This window comes from Triturus cristatus, chromosome 5_2 (genome assembly GCF_964204655.1).
Source record: "Triturus cristatus chromosome 5_2, aTriCri1.1, whole genome shotgun sequence".
NCBI lineage: Eukaryota > Metazoa > Chordata > Amphibia > Caudata > Salamandridae > Triturus > Triturus cristatus.
The window spans coordinates 228,223,042-228,241,981 of NC_140588.1; the positions used below are offsets into that span (position 1 = coordinate 228,223,042).

General features: G+C 43.0%; 1 protein-coding gene across 3 annotated transcripts in view; it reads right to left on the reverse strand.

Moving 5' to 3' along the window:
- Positions 1-727: 727 nt before the first annotated feature.
- Positions 728-18,940, reverse strand: part of LOC146822827 (Y+L amino acid transporter 2-like) — a 436,531-nt gene continuing 418,318 nt past the window's right edge. For all 3 annotated transcript variants that reach the window (XM_085607020.1, XM_085607018.1, XM_085607019.1), the window contains one exon: positions 728-837. In XM_085607020.1, the coding sequence (XP_085463146.1) occupies positions 749-837 (89 nt within the window). In that variant the 3' untranslated portion in view covers positions 728-748. The remainder of the gene's footprint in view (positions 838-18,940) is intronic.

An 18,940-nucleotide genomic window follows, 5' to 3' on the forward strand; every position in this document is an offset into this window, starting at 1 on the left:
TGATGTCTTCCACCCTTTGCCTACCTTAGTGCCTCTGAGAGTAATCTACTCTAGCACTTCTGCCAACTTACTCTCTACCATACTTAGGTGAACTAACCATACCTCTCCTTCCTAATCATGCATTCTTCTTCTGAGTAACCGTTCCTCCAATACCTTCCCTCTTCTAACCTATCTACTCAACCCACTCCCTTAAATCACCATTGTTCCCTATGCGTAACCTCTCTTTTCAGTCTCACAATATCTAACCTGCACCACCATATTTACGTATGCCATTTTTTTTAACTTGCAAGAGGAAACTCTAATAAGTATACCTAACTCCTATTACCTTAATCCACCACTAGAAACTGGTGTATCCACCAACCTTGGGTTATTGATCAGTGTACTACCTGCCATAGAGTGCTTCAGTGCCTTATCAAGGGTAGTAAGCTTTGTATAAATGTAATTACAATACAATACAATAAAGAAAAAGAAATACAAAAGACCTCATAAACAGACTATAGTTTAAAATGTGTCCTGTTACTTAACTGTTTTGCTGGAAAAGGCCCATTGAATGGCATGTTTCCCGCTACAGTCCTCCAAATATTACCCTGAATTGACAACTCTTACAAAACCAAAGCTAAGCTGATGTAATCAAAAAAGCACACAGAGTTTTAAAACTCTTCAAGATTTGCCCAAGACAAATATTGAAATGCAAATAAATACTTAAAAAAGTGAAAACACTCTCAAATAATTTTGTTATAATATTTATTTATGTTGACTTGGGCTGAAATTCTTTTTCTTCCAATGTCTCATCTGGACAGGACAAGCATATCTTCTGAGTGTAGAGGGAAATGTAACCTGCAAAATATGTCAATAAAAAGGTTATTATTTGCATAGATCCACATTTCAAAATGTCCCATGTTTTAATACTAAAACAAAGTTATGCTTATGACCTATCTGAGGGGAAAATTGATGTCTTAAAGGGACACAAGTTTTATCAATATTTTAACAGCAAAGATCTTAAAATGCACCAGACAAAATAAGTTTAACCCGAAAGTTATTCAATAATTGCACGTTCCAGGGGACTCAATGGCTCTGGCCTTAGGCTGTATTTTAAGAACCCTAATTCACTGCCAGATATGTAATGCTGCTACATATTAATTCAACCTCTTCCTTGGGAATGAAACCTGGATGACAGTGGTCTATAAAAGGGAACCCCGGATTGTGTCACTTTGTAAATGATGGCCCTTTAGTCACAGTCACCTGGCAAGCATAACTTCAAGGCAACTGCATGGTGCATGATGGCCCATAGGGTATCCTCAGAAAGATAATGAAAATGTTGTACAGACTGGAACACAAAAAAATGTGAAGGTTATTTTAATACTACACCTTGTTATGTGTATTATTGGCAAAACATGAAGTTTGAAAAAACACATAGGGTAGAAATAAGTATGAAACTTCAAAATTCTACATGGCAACTTGAACTCAGCACTGTGTAGTATGAAGATGCCAACAGACATAAATGATGTGTGTGCATGTTTGTGCTTGTGTTTAGAGTCAATTTGATAGATAGCAATAATTTTTCAATTCATTGTTCCGACTACAATTGGGTGTTTTTCATCTAATGCTACCTTTTCTTACATGACAGGTATACTACCAGGCCTAGCAAAATAATGTTTCATTCTGCTAATTACAAGAAAGTTATAGGTCTAAGTTAAATGTATTCTGTTCCTAACTGGTTGGTCAAGAGACCGCACTAAAATTGAATTTTCCCATTTAAAAAAATACTGCACCAAGCATACTGTACCATGGCCAGGCTCTTCCACGTGGTGAAAACACACTTTGACAAATGCCTGCGAGTATGTGGACACTGTTACACAACCTGTGAGATTGCACTTTGTTTCAGTCATACTAGACAGAGGTGGGCCAATGCATCTTGGAGGTTGCAGAAAGAAAACCTGGCCCTTAATCCTCTCCTGACCAGAGTAGGAATATGGGGGATGGGGCAGAGGCTACACAATTATACACTGTTCAGTAATGTGGATCTTATGGTAGCAAGGAGATATGCTACCCAGCTGTGGGGGAGTTGGAAACTTCCGAGCCTGACACTTTAGACAGTCCGAATGGATTGGTGAGCGTAAGCTGAGCGCACTGTGGATAAAGCCTGTGGGTGTTTCCAGAAATATTATATGTTTTGGGGCCTGTGGCGAGGATTTCAGAATATGGACTAAGATCCCCGGGGCAGTGGTTAAGCCCATGGGGATTGCTGCTGTGGGTTCCCGATCATGGATTTGGCAAGAGGGAGAAGGCATATGCAGGATACTGTGAAAGACTGAGCAGTTTTCAGAGAAGAGTACTCCGCCATATCAACTGACATGTATATGAATAATGAGCAAACACGATGGTGAATGTGTGTTGTAATATTATCAAACGTTTCATGCTAATGTTGAAGTTATAACCATATTTCGTGTAAAATCACAATAAAAAGATGTAAAAGTTCCCATTTTATTTCAACATTATTTATAACTAGCCATACTTCTGTTGTTTCTCTTTTATACAAGGACATCCCCAGTACTACAGTTTAAAAAAATTGCAATGCATCTCTGAGTCGAGCAGAGTGGCAAGTTGTATTTAGTGTTGTCTGATAAGTGAGCTGCAAAGAACATGCAACTAGATGCGCTACTTCTAATAATTTGAAGGTGGTGGATAAATTGTAAATTAAAGTTATAACCAAAACTAAGTATTACAGGTATGGGAAATATTACGGGGTTTAGCCTCACACCAAACAGTCCAAAGTTTTGAAGTGCCTGGTAAAATCACACAAGTTAATGCAAATTAAATTCGCTCGTTCACCTGTATTGATGGCAGTGGCAACAAAGCATTGCTTACCCGCAATAAAAGAAGCAGTTGATTATGCAATGCCTACATAGAAGTTTTTAGCATTTATTTTTCATATGTAATGAATTAGGACAACCTAGAACAGAGAATTTTAGATCATTCATACATGATCAAAGTCCAATACACACAGTAGAGTAACACTCTTAATTTCATTCTCACATATAGGGCCTGATTTAGATCTTGGCATAGGGGAACACTCCGCCACAAACGTGATGGATATTCCGTCCGCCATATTACAATCCCATTATATGAAATACGGTGCATTCCTGTCCTTTTTCTTTGAGTTGGCGCATAAATTGCTGCCTAGCACCAACAAGACAGGATTGTTTTTGTACAGAAAGGGGCACCTTTCTTCAAAAAAACAATCCTGACAGGCGTTTGAATGCAGCACACATGGAAAGAGGAAAAAAGGAGTAGAAATGAAAACGTTTCTCCTCGTTACACCTTCGCTGGGGAAACGTCTGTTTTTGGAGCTGCCCCAGGTTTATGTGATTTTGTAAATATGGGGCTGCACCAAAATCGAGGGGTGTTGCGTGGGGACCTCACGCAAAGCCCATAGAACACCTCCTTGACGCGGAGTAAGGCAATGCAGTGACTGGCGCTGCTATGTCTTACTCCATATCTATAAGGCCATGTAAAGCCATGCAGTGTGACTTTGCACAGCCTCATAGGCATAGTTGAGACGCTTGCGCCGGAGCATAAAAAAAAGTGATGCTCTGGTGATGGAAGCCTCTCATAAATAAGCCCCAAAATATTCTGTATGTTTTTTAGGTCTTTTATTATCTATATATAAAATAATGTGCCGCGTACATAAATTTAAAAAAATTGTTACTCAGTGGGAAATGCACTGTAGTACACCACAGTGTAAGATAGAGTGCTGCAAAATGTGCAAATAGTTTTTCAATAAAATGGTGCTTCCAAAATGTAGATTTTAGAAATACCAGAGCGTATGTAATGCAATTTTCTTTTTTACATAACTGTCCCTTCAGCACACCTTTGGGGGTAGTAGGGGCTCTGTAAATGCAGTTAAAATTAAAAGAACACACTTCACAGCTCAGTTATTAACTCTTTGCACTACCACTCAAAAAAACTAATCTTTGCCATCACAAAGCTTGGAGTGATTTGATCAATTAAAGCGAGAACCAGCCCCCAAGCACCCTTTACAGTTGCAGATTAACTGATAGGCACATTTACATTTAACTCAAGCAAGCCCACACCCTGCAGGAAATCTTTTCACAGCACAAGAGACTCAATTGATGGAACTTCACCTGATAAAGAAATAAATTACCCATCCTAGGACAGCTGTCTATATCCAAAACGAAAGCAAACATTTTGGAATGCAGGCACAAGTGAAGCTGGGGAAAGTGCGACCCCCCTTCCCAGGCCTCCACGGCCCCCCTGGGGGTTGCGCCCCACAGATTGAAGACCTCTGACCTAGACTGATGGTGGCATAAGTGAAATTTTGAGTAGGACAATTTTCACTGCAAACTAGATAGGAATAGATACAATGGTGTAATTAAAAACCTAAGAAGCATACCTCACTAAGGCTAGATCATCGGCGTACCCCATAATGTTCGTATCAGTGCCAAACCTGCTCACCGCTACTATTTCAAAATATAATTCAATTTTTTAGATCAGAGGATGAATGTATAAAGCAAATAGCAGCGGTGAGCAAGGGCATCCTTGTCTTGTACTGCGAGTTATCTCTATCTGCCTAGTCAGATGTCCATTGATCGAAATTCTAGCAGTGGGGCCCTGATATAGAGCCTGCAATGCCTGCAGGATCCTGGGACCGAAACCTATCCGCCTCATGACCCCCCACAAGTATTGCCAGGAGACCCGATCAAACGCTTTTTCAACGTCTAAGAGTATTAGTGCTATCGGGTCTCCTGTTACCTTAGCGGCATCAAATAGGGTGATGGTCCGACGAACATGTTCCGTGGTGCCCTTTTTCGGTATAAATCTGTGCTGCCAGTTTGAAACCAGAGACTCAATATTTGAGTACAAGGTAGATGCGAGAATTTTAGAGAAGATCTTAGAGTCGGTATTGATGAGGGTTGTTGGTCTGTATGAGGACATTTCCAGTGCAGGTTTATCTTTTTTGAGAAATATTAAGTTCCGCTACCGGAATAGCATCTAGGTAGATATTGATCTCCGATTCTCTAAGCTCTCTAGACTTAGTGATTTCTTCTGTGTATAATTTCTCGTAAAATTCTCTGAAAGCCTCCTCTATTTTTATAGTATCATTAGTTATCCCTTCAGAGTTTGTTTGGATTGAAGGAATTAAATTGGCAGTAATCTGTTGCCTGGTGGATATGGCCAATTGATGGCCAATAAGTTTGCTGCATTCATACAGCCCATTTTACAGGCCCATTTTACAGCAGTTCTTTCTACTAATATGGTCCCCATCTCTGCCTTAGCAACCGCCACGTTGGTCTGTGCTTCTTCAATTCTGGTTCCCGACTGGACACCCTGTATTAGTTTTCTTTCAGCTTCTATCATTTGATTAAGTAGAAAGTCAGCCTGTGCTTTCTCTTTTTTATTACTTCTGATGGAAAATCTAAGCGTCACCCCCTTATACCTACCTTTAGTGTGTCCCAGACAACAATTATCGTACAGGAGGGCTTTTTCAAAGATCCAGTTAGAGCTTGACCCACTATTTACCAATCCCTCTATGTTAATAATAAGAGGGTTGTGATCTGAAAGAAGTCGAGGAGCAGTATCAATAGCACAGTCATGAACCAGGGATGGAGAAACTAGAAAATAGTCCAGCCGAGCAAATGACAAATGGGGAGCTGAGAAAAAGGTATACCCGTCCTGACTAGGTTTCAACTTAGCCCACACGTCTTTCAGGCCATGAGTTCTAATCAAGTTTAACACGGCCTGGAAAACCTTAGGTTTCCTGCCCCTATAATCCCAGGACCCATCTGAGTGCCAGGTACTAGGCAAATTTAGATTTAAATCACCGCACAGTATGATTGGCAGTGGCCAATGTACCAGTTCCTCATTTACTCCATGAATTACCCCTGGATCGTCAAGGTTGCTTCCATAGACAGAGCAAATTGTAAAAGCAAAATTAGAGGAAAGAGAAGGAATAGAACATCCTGCTATCACCCACCGCCCTAGAGAGTCAGCTTTTACCTGGTTAACAACTAGGGGCAATCTTTTTGGGACCAAAATCCCGACTCGTTTGACCCTGGCCCCTTGGGAGGTCGCCCCAATAACCTTGTAGCCCAAAGTGTTGAGCAAAGATTTCTGGACTCCTTCTACGTGCGTCTCCTGAAGGCAGACAATATCCACCCCCATTGTTCGCCAGACTTGAGCAGTTTTATGCCTTTTCGCGGGATCATTTAAACCACAGATATTGAGCGAGACAATTCTAAGTTTGTTTAACATATTAGTTGTTAGATTTTGAATACATTAACCCGGTGGCTTCATCAATATCCCTCTTCATTCCTAACAGTTTTACTGCGTCCTTTCCAAAAATAACCAACAAAAGATTTAAACCAGTCCCACAGTTCTCCAACCACTGCTTGTATTCCAGGCCCCCTACCCCTCCCCCCGCCTCCTCCAAAAACAAGCAGTTAGGAAAGGCTTGAATGATGGTGAGCAAGTGTGAGCTCCGGTCACCAGACCACACCTTGTTTCAACAATTGGTCGGCGATCTCTTTTCCCCCCTTTTTGTCTCTTTTTCCCCCTATTTATTCCCTTTTTCCTTTGTGGTACAAACAAACAAGATCAAACAAGAACCATAATTACTGAGGAAAGGAAATAAAAATAATAATAAGTGCGTGTATGTAGTATTTAGTGTAGAACGTAAAGCATCTATATCAATTATGAGGAAAAAAGGGAGTAGCAATTAGAGCCCATACAGGGATGGTTCAAATGGTTTCAATGGTTCAAATAAGCTTAATTCATTCTTTTTCTTCCCACAATGTCTTAATATTCCCAGCTTTAATCTCAGACAGAAAAACCCGTATGGTGTCTTCAAATATTACTGTTAGCCTTGACGGGTTCATGAGATATACTTGGGCACCTTGCTGTTGAAAGAGTGTGATCAGTTGACGTAACCTCCACCTGCATTCAACTGTTGCGTGGCCAAAGTCAGGCTTAGAAAAGAATTTTATTCCGTTGACTTCTTTTTGAGAATTTGGTCTGGCTTGATCGTATACCAGCTGCCTCAAAAGGAAGTTTCCCAAAAAAACCCTAGGTTTCTCGGTTCCGGGACGGCTGCCATCTCTTCGAGGCTTTAAGTTGAACGGAAAACGATGTGCCCTCTGGATCTCTTGGTCCCAATTCCAGCTGGACTCTGAAGGAAAGGCGGCACGGAGTAGTTTAACAAAATATCCTCTGGGATCATCACCCTCGGCCCCTTCCGGGATCCCCAAAAGCCTTAGATTGTTTCTCCGCATTCTATTTTCCTGCTCCTCCAGCTTGGTTATCAGGTCAGTTAGGCAAGCTGCATGAGATGAACCTTGTTCTTTCACATTAGTCATGTCAGTTTCCAGAGACTCTGTCCGGGCTTCAACCACTGCAACTCAACCACCAATATCCGTACAGATTTTATTCAGTTTCCTGATCCCACCCTGGAGTTTTTTAGAGGCCCCCTTAGCGGCAAGGCTGGCAGATCTTGCTTCGTCCCGAAATTGTTTAATAGACTCTAGTATGGAGGCCAGGGAAGGTTCGGCCGGACTTCCAGTGATTGTATGTGGGCTCTCCTCAGTTTGTAAATTGGGGGAGTCCCCCAGGGGGGGATGACCCGTGAGAATCTGAATAATCCCATTTCAGCTGACTCCGTCTTCTGCTCCTAGCTTTCTTTTTTTGCTGAATGGTTCTGGATGTTAGGTTAGATTCATTGCCCTCTTGTTTGCTGCTCTCGGAGGGGCTGACCAGAACATCTTCATTCTCAGTATCGGACAATGACCCATTGGAGACTGAAAAAATAATTTTGGTAGCAAAATCCGGAGTCTGCGGGTCTGTAAATCCAGGGCAGGCACTCTACTTGAGACAATCACTACTCTAGGTCTCATTATTCTCCCGGGGTTTTACTATGCTGGTGGCTGTATCTGAAATGGCCAGGGTGTGGCTTAGTGCCTTTGTACCAACTGTGACACATTTAGATGCCTCAGGAGCTGGCGTAGGCATTAACAAACTCTCCCCAGTCCCCTCATTCCTGAGATTATTTGAGACATTGTCTGGGGCATTAACTGAGGCAGTTTGCCGAGTTTGTGGCGTGGAATCCGGCTCCTGTGTCCCCTCGACCATCCAGTTAGCCCCACTTGAGTTGAGGTGCCCCCTCCCATCAGGTGTATTAGAGTCTATGAGAGTGTGGGGGGACTTAGTTATAGTTATAACTGGGAAGTGTTTGGCAATGGAGGGCGAAATCACAGATCCTGCCACTGAGCTGTCTTTTAGCTCATTATGTCCTGCTGTCTTCCCAACATTCTTTTTAACATTCCTCCCATCCCGTTTACCTTTAGGGAGGGGATCCATTCTTTCAGGCAGTCTCTCAGCAGGTCTCTCTGTATTGTCTCTTTCTGTGCCTCCTTGGTTCAGGGCCATTTTCAGCTTGGTAGTTTTCTGCCCCTGCGTCTTCATGTTGCACTTCCTCCTGCAGTGGTGTGTTACGAGCGATATCGCAGCCCCCAGGCTGTAGCTCCTTCCAAACAAACCGGCTCGAGCTACAGTAGCCACAGTTCGTCCTTTGAAGATTTTGAAAATGTTGCACTTGAAATGTAGCAAAACGGAAACTCCAGCCCGTGTCTCCTTGCTGCTTAGAAGTGAAATAGAGCAGCCAGGCGTTTTGACTCCGCTTTCAGCAGCCGACGCCAACACAGACATCAGCCTCAGGTCACCGCGGGATAATTGCAGGTCAACGCATCGATCGCCAATCACCGATGTGCAGCTCGTGGTGTGGCTGCTGGCTCACAGGAAGTTCACACTAGCGCCATCTGCTGCCAATCGGGTTTATGGCGTACACCGATGATCTAGCCTTAGTAACCCCAGAACCCGAAAGGGCCATTAAGGCTATGGAACAAGAGGCCCAAGAATTTGGGAAGATATCTGGTTATGCCCTTAATAAAACCGAAACTCAGATTGTGCTAAACGAATATATAAGCTGGAATGATGACAGAGTAACCCAGAAGGCTAAATACCTTGGGGTCAATACAGTTTCTAATCTAGATTTAATTGTTAAAGAAAATCTGACCCCGCTTGCAGCCGATATGAAAAAGTCACTTAAAAGGATTAACAACATGCACTTGACAATAGTGGGGAGGTGCAACGTTTTAAAGATGACTTTTTTCCCCAAATTGCTATATTTCTTTAGGACCATCCCGTTAGAATTCAATAATATAATGCTGCATATAATCGATCAAATATTTTCTCAGTTCATCTGGGCTTATGCACAACCAAGAAGAGCTTTTAAATTTCTTTCATTACCCAGAGAGAGACGAGGGTGGGCTCTCCCTAATTTAAAATTATACTACTGGGCTACTGTTCTGCAATATAGTTCTGAGCTATTGCAAGATTCTCCTACGGAGAACCCCTCCGGCCTCCCGTCTCCCTATACTATACTACTAGGGGAAAGGGTAAGGGGATGCCTTTGGCGTCAGCTGGATTATTGCTATTTCAAACGGGTCAGATTTAAGACTCTCATGAATGCTTATAGTGTATTTTCCAATAAACGTAAATTACTCGGACTTTCCAAATTAAATTACTATACTCCCACTCGGAATAATAGTAATCTACCACTTATTTTTCAAAATGCATATCTTCTACAGTGGTATCAAGCGGGCATCTCCAAACTGGGAGATCTGATTACTTCAGAAGGCATTTGGCCTTTCAGTATCCTGAAAACCCGGTATAATCTAGACAATAGCCAGCTATTTCAGTATAATGCAATTACAGGATATTTAACTAATAAAACTGGCGGTCCAGCCTGGTCCGCTAAGATGGTCTTGATAGATAAAATTCTAGAGCCCAGAACACCACGGATCGGAAACATTTATATAATGTTAAATGAGTGGAGGCCAGATGACATTAGTAAAATGGATGAAAAGTGGCAGCAGAAATTGAATGTACCTCCTAATACCTTTTGTCACGCCCTAAGCCTTGCACAAACGCACTTATTGTCATCGAAGCTGCAAGCTCAATTTTTTAAAACCGGCTTCTTCTTATACATTACACCAAGCAGAGTGGCCAAATGGGGTACTGGCAGTGGAGCAACTTGCCCGAGATGTGCTGAGTATAGCTCAGACTCAGTACACATGTTTGCCACATGCTCAAAATTGGCCCCATTATTTGAAAGGGTGCAACTGTTTATTAGTAGAGTGCTTCTGCAAGATATACAACTGATGCCTGCTACTGTAAAGCTAGGATTAAACAACACGCTCAATATAAAATCTTCTTGTTCTTGGCTATGACTATCCTTTGGATTTGTATTGCCTCTTATTGGAAGGATCCAAACCCTCCCTCTTTTGCTCAATGGCAGGCTCGACTGCTCGCCACTTCTAAACTTGAGATAGCTATGAATGCTAGGAAAGGTAGGGCGGGGAAAAAAAGGGATTAGAGATTTGGGCTCCCCTAACCAGGTGGCTCAGCACATTGAATGTACAGGAGGCGTAGCTTCGTTTGGTAATATGCAGCAATGCTTCCGACATGTATCTATTTATTTTTGTCTGTCTTCCGTTACCTATTCTCCTGGACCCCCTCCTCCTCTCCGCTCCTGCCTTTCCCCCACTTACCTGGATTCACTATCTTCCTCCTCTCCCATTCATCTCCGGCTTATGGATTTTCCTGTGTTGCATCGCTACTTTTTACGTCTTTACTTTTTGTCTAATGGATTATTGGTTAATTTGGTTAATTGATTTCCACTGCTTGTAATATATATTGATAATGGTTTCTTTGGACTTGGGGTGGGAGACGCGGGTTCTTTTTGGTCTGGAATTGAAGTTATCGCATTGTAATCTTTTGTTTGGAAAGAAAGAAAAAAAAAAAAAAAGCATACCTCAATAACGTATTAATGAGACACCTAATAAATCTATGGAGGGTATTTACATCTGCCATGGGCTGGCTAATGCTCTGATAAACAACTAACTTGTATCTCATAATCACTACGAAGAACAACTTGCATTCTTCAAATTCAAAATTTCTAAAAACCATTGGTCTATCATCACCACCCAGAACCTCCTCTGTACGCAGCCAGTTCACTGTCTCCTTCATTATCTGAAATCATCCCCTTCAAATGTTTAGATACCTATAACATGCTAAACCTGGCTGCCAGAATAAAAGCCCTCAGCTAACTTCAAACAATGTCATCATCTGCACTGCATATTACAAACAGGTTGAATGCCTCCCTCCCCTAAGAAGCCGTGTCTGACCTAACTAAAAACGGTATCATCCACAAACGATTGAAAATAAAACAAATGCAGACCCCGAGACCCTGGCTATGGATAGGCGTATCTTTAATCTAGATTTTCTGATCAAGATCCCTCAAAAGGCTGTGATGACACATTTTTAAAGGTAGATGGAAATAGTACATCTTCTCCACAACCTTACTTATGGGTTTTGAAAAGCCAGTGGCTCCAAAACAGCCGTTTATCAATCCACAGAGATAAGAAAACAGCTATTACTCTCCTTACTCAACCTGCCGAATATAACACTGTTCACCACACAGCAGTGCTGGATAGTCTGGAAAAATAGGTGGGAAAAGAAGACATTGCTCTACCCCAGTTCAAATTTCCAATTTGTTCGCTCCAAAAACAGCAAATAAATCTTCAACCACCACCAAAAAACAGAATTGGAAATGCTGAAACTTCCACATGACCAGTGTCATGTGGTGTCTCCCCAAATACCATCCCTAACCAGACTTTATTTAACCTCTATGCACACACACTGGCAAAGCTTTCCAAGCAATACCAAGTAAACCTCCAAATGTATGCAGATGACTTCCAAATACATTTCCATGTAGACAACATCCCAAAAACCACCACCAATGTCACCATCACCTTGTGCTTGCACTACATAGCACACTGGATGAGGGCCAGTTTCCTTTCTATTAATGGATCCAAGGCTGAGATCGTAGTAATTCCTGTATTTTTCACTTTGTCCGTTGCCATATTATTTATGCTTCCTCTTTCCGAACTTTCTAAATATTTTTTAATATTTCTTTAATCTTTCAGTTTACGTCTCTCACTCATCCTATTCTTTCACTGCTTTTCCTCTCATTCATCTCCTGCCCTGTTCAAATTCCATCTTCCTCATTCTTCCTGGAGGCTTTTTATTCTTTATACATGTATGTGTAATCCAAATGAAGGCATTGCATCAGTATTAGGTGGAAGAGCAGCTTACCAAGCCTCTACTTTGCTTAATGACGAACAGAGTTAGATGAAATGGTGGCAGCATGCATAAGCAACTAAAAAATATATTGTGCATGGTATGCTCCCTCTGTCTACATCTCCTTATCCCTTTTAGTTGTTTTCTGTGTTTTGTACATGACATCTAATGCCAGTTGCAATATAAAATATATATTTGTCATTGGCAAAGCAGGGGTCTCTGTATTCTTGTTTTATTTCCAAACCCACTCACACTTCCTCCACTTCTTTTCCCAACTATTTTACTTCTCCCCATAACTTATTCCTCGTATCTATATTTTTCTTTTTCTCCATCTCTCCGCTCTTTGCTTGAATTTTCACCCTTTTCCCACAATCAAGCATCCCTTATTTGAGATTCTCTTTTTTAGTCTCTACTAGGGTTGGGCATAACTCAGGTAATTCAGTGTAGCGTAATCATGCAAAATTACTTAAAGTTTCTTCGAGATTATGCTTGAATTATGCAAAAAGAGTAATTCCCAGAAACAGTAGCCCTCTTATTCCTTGACCTCTCAGCAGCCTTCGACACAGTCTCTCACCGCACCCTAACACGCAGACTTTGCGACGCAGGGATCAGGGACAAGGCCCTCGACTGGATCCACTCTTTCCTCTACGGCAGAACGCAGCGGGTCAGACTCCCTCCTTTCCTCTCGGACCCTACACCAACCACCTGCGGAGTCCCCCAGGGATCCTCCCTCAGCCCCACGCTGTTCAACATCTACATGGCTCCGCTTGCCCCCCATCGTCAGAACCCACGGACTCAACATTGTTTCATACGCAGACGACACTCAACTCAACTCATCCTCTCCCTATCCAACTAACCCAACGCAGCCAAACACAACTTTCAAGAAGGCCTGGAAGCAGTTGCCAAATGGATGAAAAGCAGCTGCCTGCAATTCAACACTGACAAAACACAAATACTCATCATGAGCCCACACATACGACGCCTGGAACGACACCTGGTAGCCCCCGGCTCTCGGAAACCTGCACACCTCCACGGACCATGCACGCAACTTCAGAATCATCCTGGACTCTGAACTCAAAATGGACCGCCAGATCAACTCCGTTGCATCCTCCTGCTTCCACACCCTCCTCCTCCTATGCAAGACCTTCAAATGGATCCCCCCCAAGCACAGAAAGACCATCACTCACGCACTCATCACCAGCAGACTGACTACGGCAACTCACTCTATTCCAGAATAAACAAAAACCTCACCCGCAAACTGCAAAACATCCAGAACGCCGCCGCAAGACTGGTCCTCAACCTGCCAATTCACTGCCACATCTCCCAGCACCTGCGCACACGCCACTGGCTCCCCATCGAGGCTAGTATCACCTCCAAGATTCTCACCCACACACACAAAGCCCTCCACAACACCGGACCAGCATACCTGAACAGCTGACTCGAACTCCACGCACCCCAAAGGACCCTACGATCAGCCCAGCTCTCCTACGCCGTGGTCCCCCACGCCAGGAAGTCCAGATCGAGAGTCCGATCCTTCTCCTTCCTCGCGTCCAGAGCCTGGAACGCCCTACCGCTCTTCGATAGACCTCCTCCTTGATGGACTGGAACCTGCACCTCCCCAGCACCTTGAGACCCTTGCGAGTGAGTAGTCGCGCTCAACAAAACCATGATTGATTGACTGACAAGTTCCAGTCTTGACTTCAAAGATATACGCATTTCCTCCAAGGTAACATGTAAAATTTTCATAGAAGCTCTTGATGAGGAGAATATCTTCTGTGGTATGCCACAGGCTTTCAGTATATGGCAGAGGCTATCATGGTAGATACTGTCAAAGGCTTTTGCAAAAACAATGAAGTTGATGTATAGTTGTTTATGCCAATCGGTGAACTGGATTGACAGAAGGGTGATTCCACGTCACTTGTTACAGTTGGTTAATATGCCCTTCTTTGGACTCTTGATAATGATGCCTTGGTTCCAGTCATCTGAAACCAAAGCACCATCATCAATATTCCAAAGAAAGGTGAAACAACATTAAATACAGCAAAAATGTATTCTTATCTTTTATATAATGTCCCAAAATATTTTCAACAACACATTATTTTTGACATTTGTGAACCACAATATTTTTTTACATAATATTTTGCTGCAATGCCAACAGGATAAGCCCCAAATCGTGTGATGTTGTTTTATGTGTATTTATCAAATTTTGTATTTGTAGCACGTTTAATGTTCCTAACAAATTAAACTTTTTAAAATATTTTCTAAATATTTATGAAACACTGAGGAGGGACTAATTGCGGCGTTGTTTTGGGGTTGAGAAACACTGTTAAACAAGCAGAAAGAGTAACTCTTTAAAATGATACTTGGTATGTTACTGAATTCGATATATTCTTAAGTCTCTCCTTGCTATTTCATTTGTTTTATCTCAGTGCTTCCTCTCTTTCTGATTTTTGCTCTTCTTTATTTTCTACATGTCGACAGCATGGAGAAAAGCCGGGTTGAAACCCTGGAAAAAGAGAAGTTCAAATCCAGGTAAATGTTTAGTCCCCCTATCACAGAGGGACTGGAAGTGGCAACCACTGTACCACAGAGGGAGTGACCAGTGCAACTGGAATGCCGTGCAACTGCCATGCTATACTGTGATATGGCAAGAGGAGCAACCATATGACAGAGGAGCAGATGGAAATATCAGCTGTACCAGAACGTCAAAAAGGAGAAACCAAACTGGGACAGGCTTAAAGCAGGATGAATATGGCAATCACCTTTTGCAGTCACCTTTATACCATCAGTCTGTAAATCAAACCGTTCCATTTAGCCAACAAAACATATTTCCTATTTTGACTTGTGTCTGTATGCTCCTCTATGGAAAATGATAAACAATGGCATCTTTACAATCACTCACATATGGAAAAAAAAGATACAAATTTGACCTTGACATCATGTTCGGGGGGATATGTTATGAAGACTTATGCGCAAACTATTCCAGTTATCAAAAAGAGAACTCAACACTGGAAAATGGAGGACCAATATTACGAATTTTATGAAAACCAACAGTTAGGGCTTATGGATAGTTTTATACAGCATGTTGTTATTTTGTAAAGAGGGGAAGACAAAACAGATTCTTGAGGCAAAAAAATTATATTGTACAAACATACAACTCATCATTCTTTCTGCCACTGTTATGATTGATTCAGTGTTTGTTCATTATATTAAAATGTTAACAAATAGGGGTGTAGCTATCATTTGCATCAAGGTGCAGTGGCACCGACGGTGCCCAATATTCAGTGCATTTTTAAAAAATGCTGTTCAAAGTTGGCCACTGTGGATGCATTTGCATTCAAACTGACCATACTTGAAAGCATTTTGATGGCATGCGGGCACATCTTTGAAATTCATTTTTCAAAGCTAAAACAAATTCTTAGATGCCCCCACACGTGTGCGCATATACGTGTGAAGTAAGTAGACACTCTTTATCTTCTTATAAGTATAGGTTTATTAGGTTGAAAGGTAACTGCATCCTCAGCTTACTGGCCCCACACATAAAGTGAAGACAGCCTCGTCAACATTCCAAGGCTGCCTCCCTGTCAACATTCTGAACGTTATAACTGTACAGTGGGATGCGGGGGTGGCCGGAATGTACCATGTGATAAATTATAACACATCTCCCTCCTCAAAGGAGGTACACGCTAACACCTAGGGTAACCTTGGTAGAGCAACAGGCCACTGTGTGGTACACATACTGTAAGAGGGGTGCCCTCCTAACATAACCAACAACTTGGGGAGTAGAGTAATTACCCCATTTGAAATTCCTTGTGCCACCTTGGGGGATTGCGGTCCCTGAGATCTCTACCCCTTTGTGCCCCCTCAGTGCAGGAACTCTGGGCACTATCCCTGACCTCTTCCTCTTGGTCTGTTTCCCTGGGGCCTGCGGCCACCCGGTCCATGCTCCATTTTTTGCCATCTTCCAGGATGACCACATTTCTTTTAACCTCCCTTATTTTCCCGGGGTTGTAGTACCTCTCCTCTTTTCCCCCTAGGTTCATAGGTTTCCGGATCATCACCTTTTGTCCCTCTCTGAAAGTTCTTTCTTGCACCCCCCATTTTCTGTCGTACCACTCTTTATACTTCTTTTGTCTGTTGTCAATTCTCTTGCTGATCCCTTCTAGATCAATCACCACTGGTTCCTTGGGGATCATCCAGTTGGGGGAGAGTTTTGTTCCTGCCTTCCTCCCCCTCAATAGTTCAAACGGCGTATGTCCTGTGGAGAGGCTAGGTGTGGTGTGGTAAGACCAAAGCATGTCTCTCAACGCCCCCTCGATGGGAGTCCCCGCTTTCACTGCTAGTTGTATGCACTCTTTCAGCATGCGGTTAGCCCTCTCCACTTTCCCATTAGCTTTGGGACAGTACAATGGAGTGCGTATGTGTGTTATTGACATGTCTTTAAGGTAGTCCCTCATCTCCTCCGATACCAACTGGACACCATTGTCCGTGACTAGGGTGGAGGGAATGCCCTCCTTCGAGAACACTTCATTCAAGAATTCTATTAGCGATCTTGTGTTGATGTTACTCACAAACTTGTGTGTTATCCAGTTGGAATAGTAGTCTATGAGTACCAGAATGTACCATTGCTGTGGCCCCTTAGCTCTTATGGGGCCAGTGATGTCAAATCCCAATTTGTCCCATGGGGACCGTGGGACTTCCACAGGACTCAGTGGAGCACGCCTGATGCATCTTGTTTTGTCACTTTCGCCACATGCGTAGCATTCCTTCACCTTGTCCTCCATTTGTGTATCCATTCCAGGGAACCAATATTCTGACCTCAGTCTCGCCTTGCATAGGCTCCTTCCCAGGTGCCCCTCATGTGCGAGGTCCATGATCTTTTCTCTTAGTCCCTCTGGTGGAACTATTCTGCCCGACTTGAGAAGATATCCACCCTCTATGGACAGTTCATTTCGTACATTCCAGTAAGGTTGAATGTCTTCTGGAAGAGTTTTGCATTTCATGGGCCATCCTTTGTTTACCCATTCTTTGACTCTTTTGATTATGCTGTCTTGATCCATGTGGTACTCCCACTGATTTCTTGTCATTGCTGGGAGATTGACCTCAAGGACCCCTTCACTGTTCCGGTCCTCCTCCTCAGGGCTCCCCACTGGGGATCTTGATAAAAAGTCTGCAACCTTGTTCTGTTGGCCTGGAACATACACTGTCTTGAAGTTGTAGCCCTGCAATCCTAGAACCCATTTTGCAATGCGGGGGGTCATGTTTTCCACAACTTTGTTGCCGAACAAGAAGATTAAAGGTTTGTGGTCCGTGCACACTTCAAATGGCAGACCCCACACATAGAAGCTAAAGTGTCTAATCGCCCAATACACTGCCAATGCCTCCTTCTCTATAGTTGAGTAGTTAGACTCTGAGCCAGTTAGCGACCTTGATGCAAACGCCACCACCTTAGTCTCGTTGCCCCTCCTTTGCGATAGCATGGCGCCTATGCCTTTACCACTTGCATCCGTAGTGATTATGGTATCTTTCGCCACATCAAAGTTACCTATGTATGGTGCTGTCATAATAGCTTCCTTTATATTCTCAAATGCCTGTTCCTGATTCTTCTCCCACACAAATGGAATGTCTTTCCTCAAGATCTCTCTTAGGGGGTTTGCTAACATTGCAAAGTTCTTGATGAATTTGGCCATGTATTCCGCCAAGCCTAAGAACGATAGCACCTCCTCTTTGTTTGATGGCGTGGGTGCTCTTCGAACAGCTTCCACCAGATCGATTTTGGGTTTTATCCCCTCCTCCGAAATGGTATGCCCAAGGTAATCCACCGTGGTTACCCCTACTTTGCATTTGCTCTCTTTCGTGGTAAACCCTACCTCCTTTAATCTGTTCAGTACTCTTTCAGCATTTAGATTATGTTCCTTCTCATTTGCTCCGTAAATAAGAATGTCGTCCTGAAAGCACATTGACTTGGGACAATCCTTCAGAACATGTTGCATCACCCTTTGGAATGCTGAAGCCGCGGATGCCAACCCGAAGGGCATCCTTAAGAATTTGTAGTTGCCAAATGGAGTGGTGAACGCTGTCAATGGTTGTGATTCAGGATGGAGTTTGATTTGGTGGTAGGCCGATGAGAGGTCCAGAACACTGAAAAATTTTGCCCCTTGCAGTGTGCTCAACATTTCATGTATCCGGGGTAAAGGGTGTCTGTCCACCACAATGTTGGCATTCAATGTCCTGAGATCCACACATAGGCGGATGCTCCTCCCACCTTCCTTGCTCGTGATAACAATGGGCGCCAACCACGCCGCACATTCTATCTCCTGAATTACCCCTTGCTCAACCAGTTTCCTCAATTCAAGTCTCAAAGGTTCCCTCATCAGCAAAGGAATGGATCGTGTTTTGTGCACCACCGGTGTCGCTCCCTCCTTCAACTCAATCTTATGCATATAATTTTTCAGTACCCCCAACTTGTCACTGAACACTTCAGGGAATTTTCCCACTAATTCGGTACCCACCCCTGGGGGGTCAATCAACAACACCTGCTCCTGGTTGTTCGGGTCAAGTTTAATGCCCAATTCCTTTTGGTGTTTCCACCCCAATAAACTGGACCCCTCCTTTGTGACATATACCTTCCCAACCGTGTGCCTGTCTTTGAACGAGATTCTCATCCTTATCATCCCCTCCAGTGGTATGGGAACCCTATTGTAGCCCATGGGAGCAATGTCAGCTG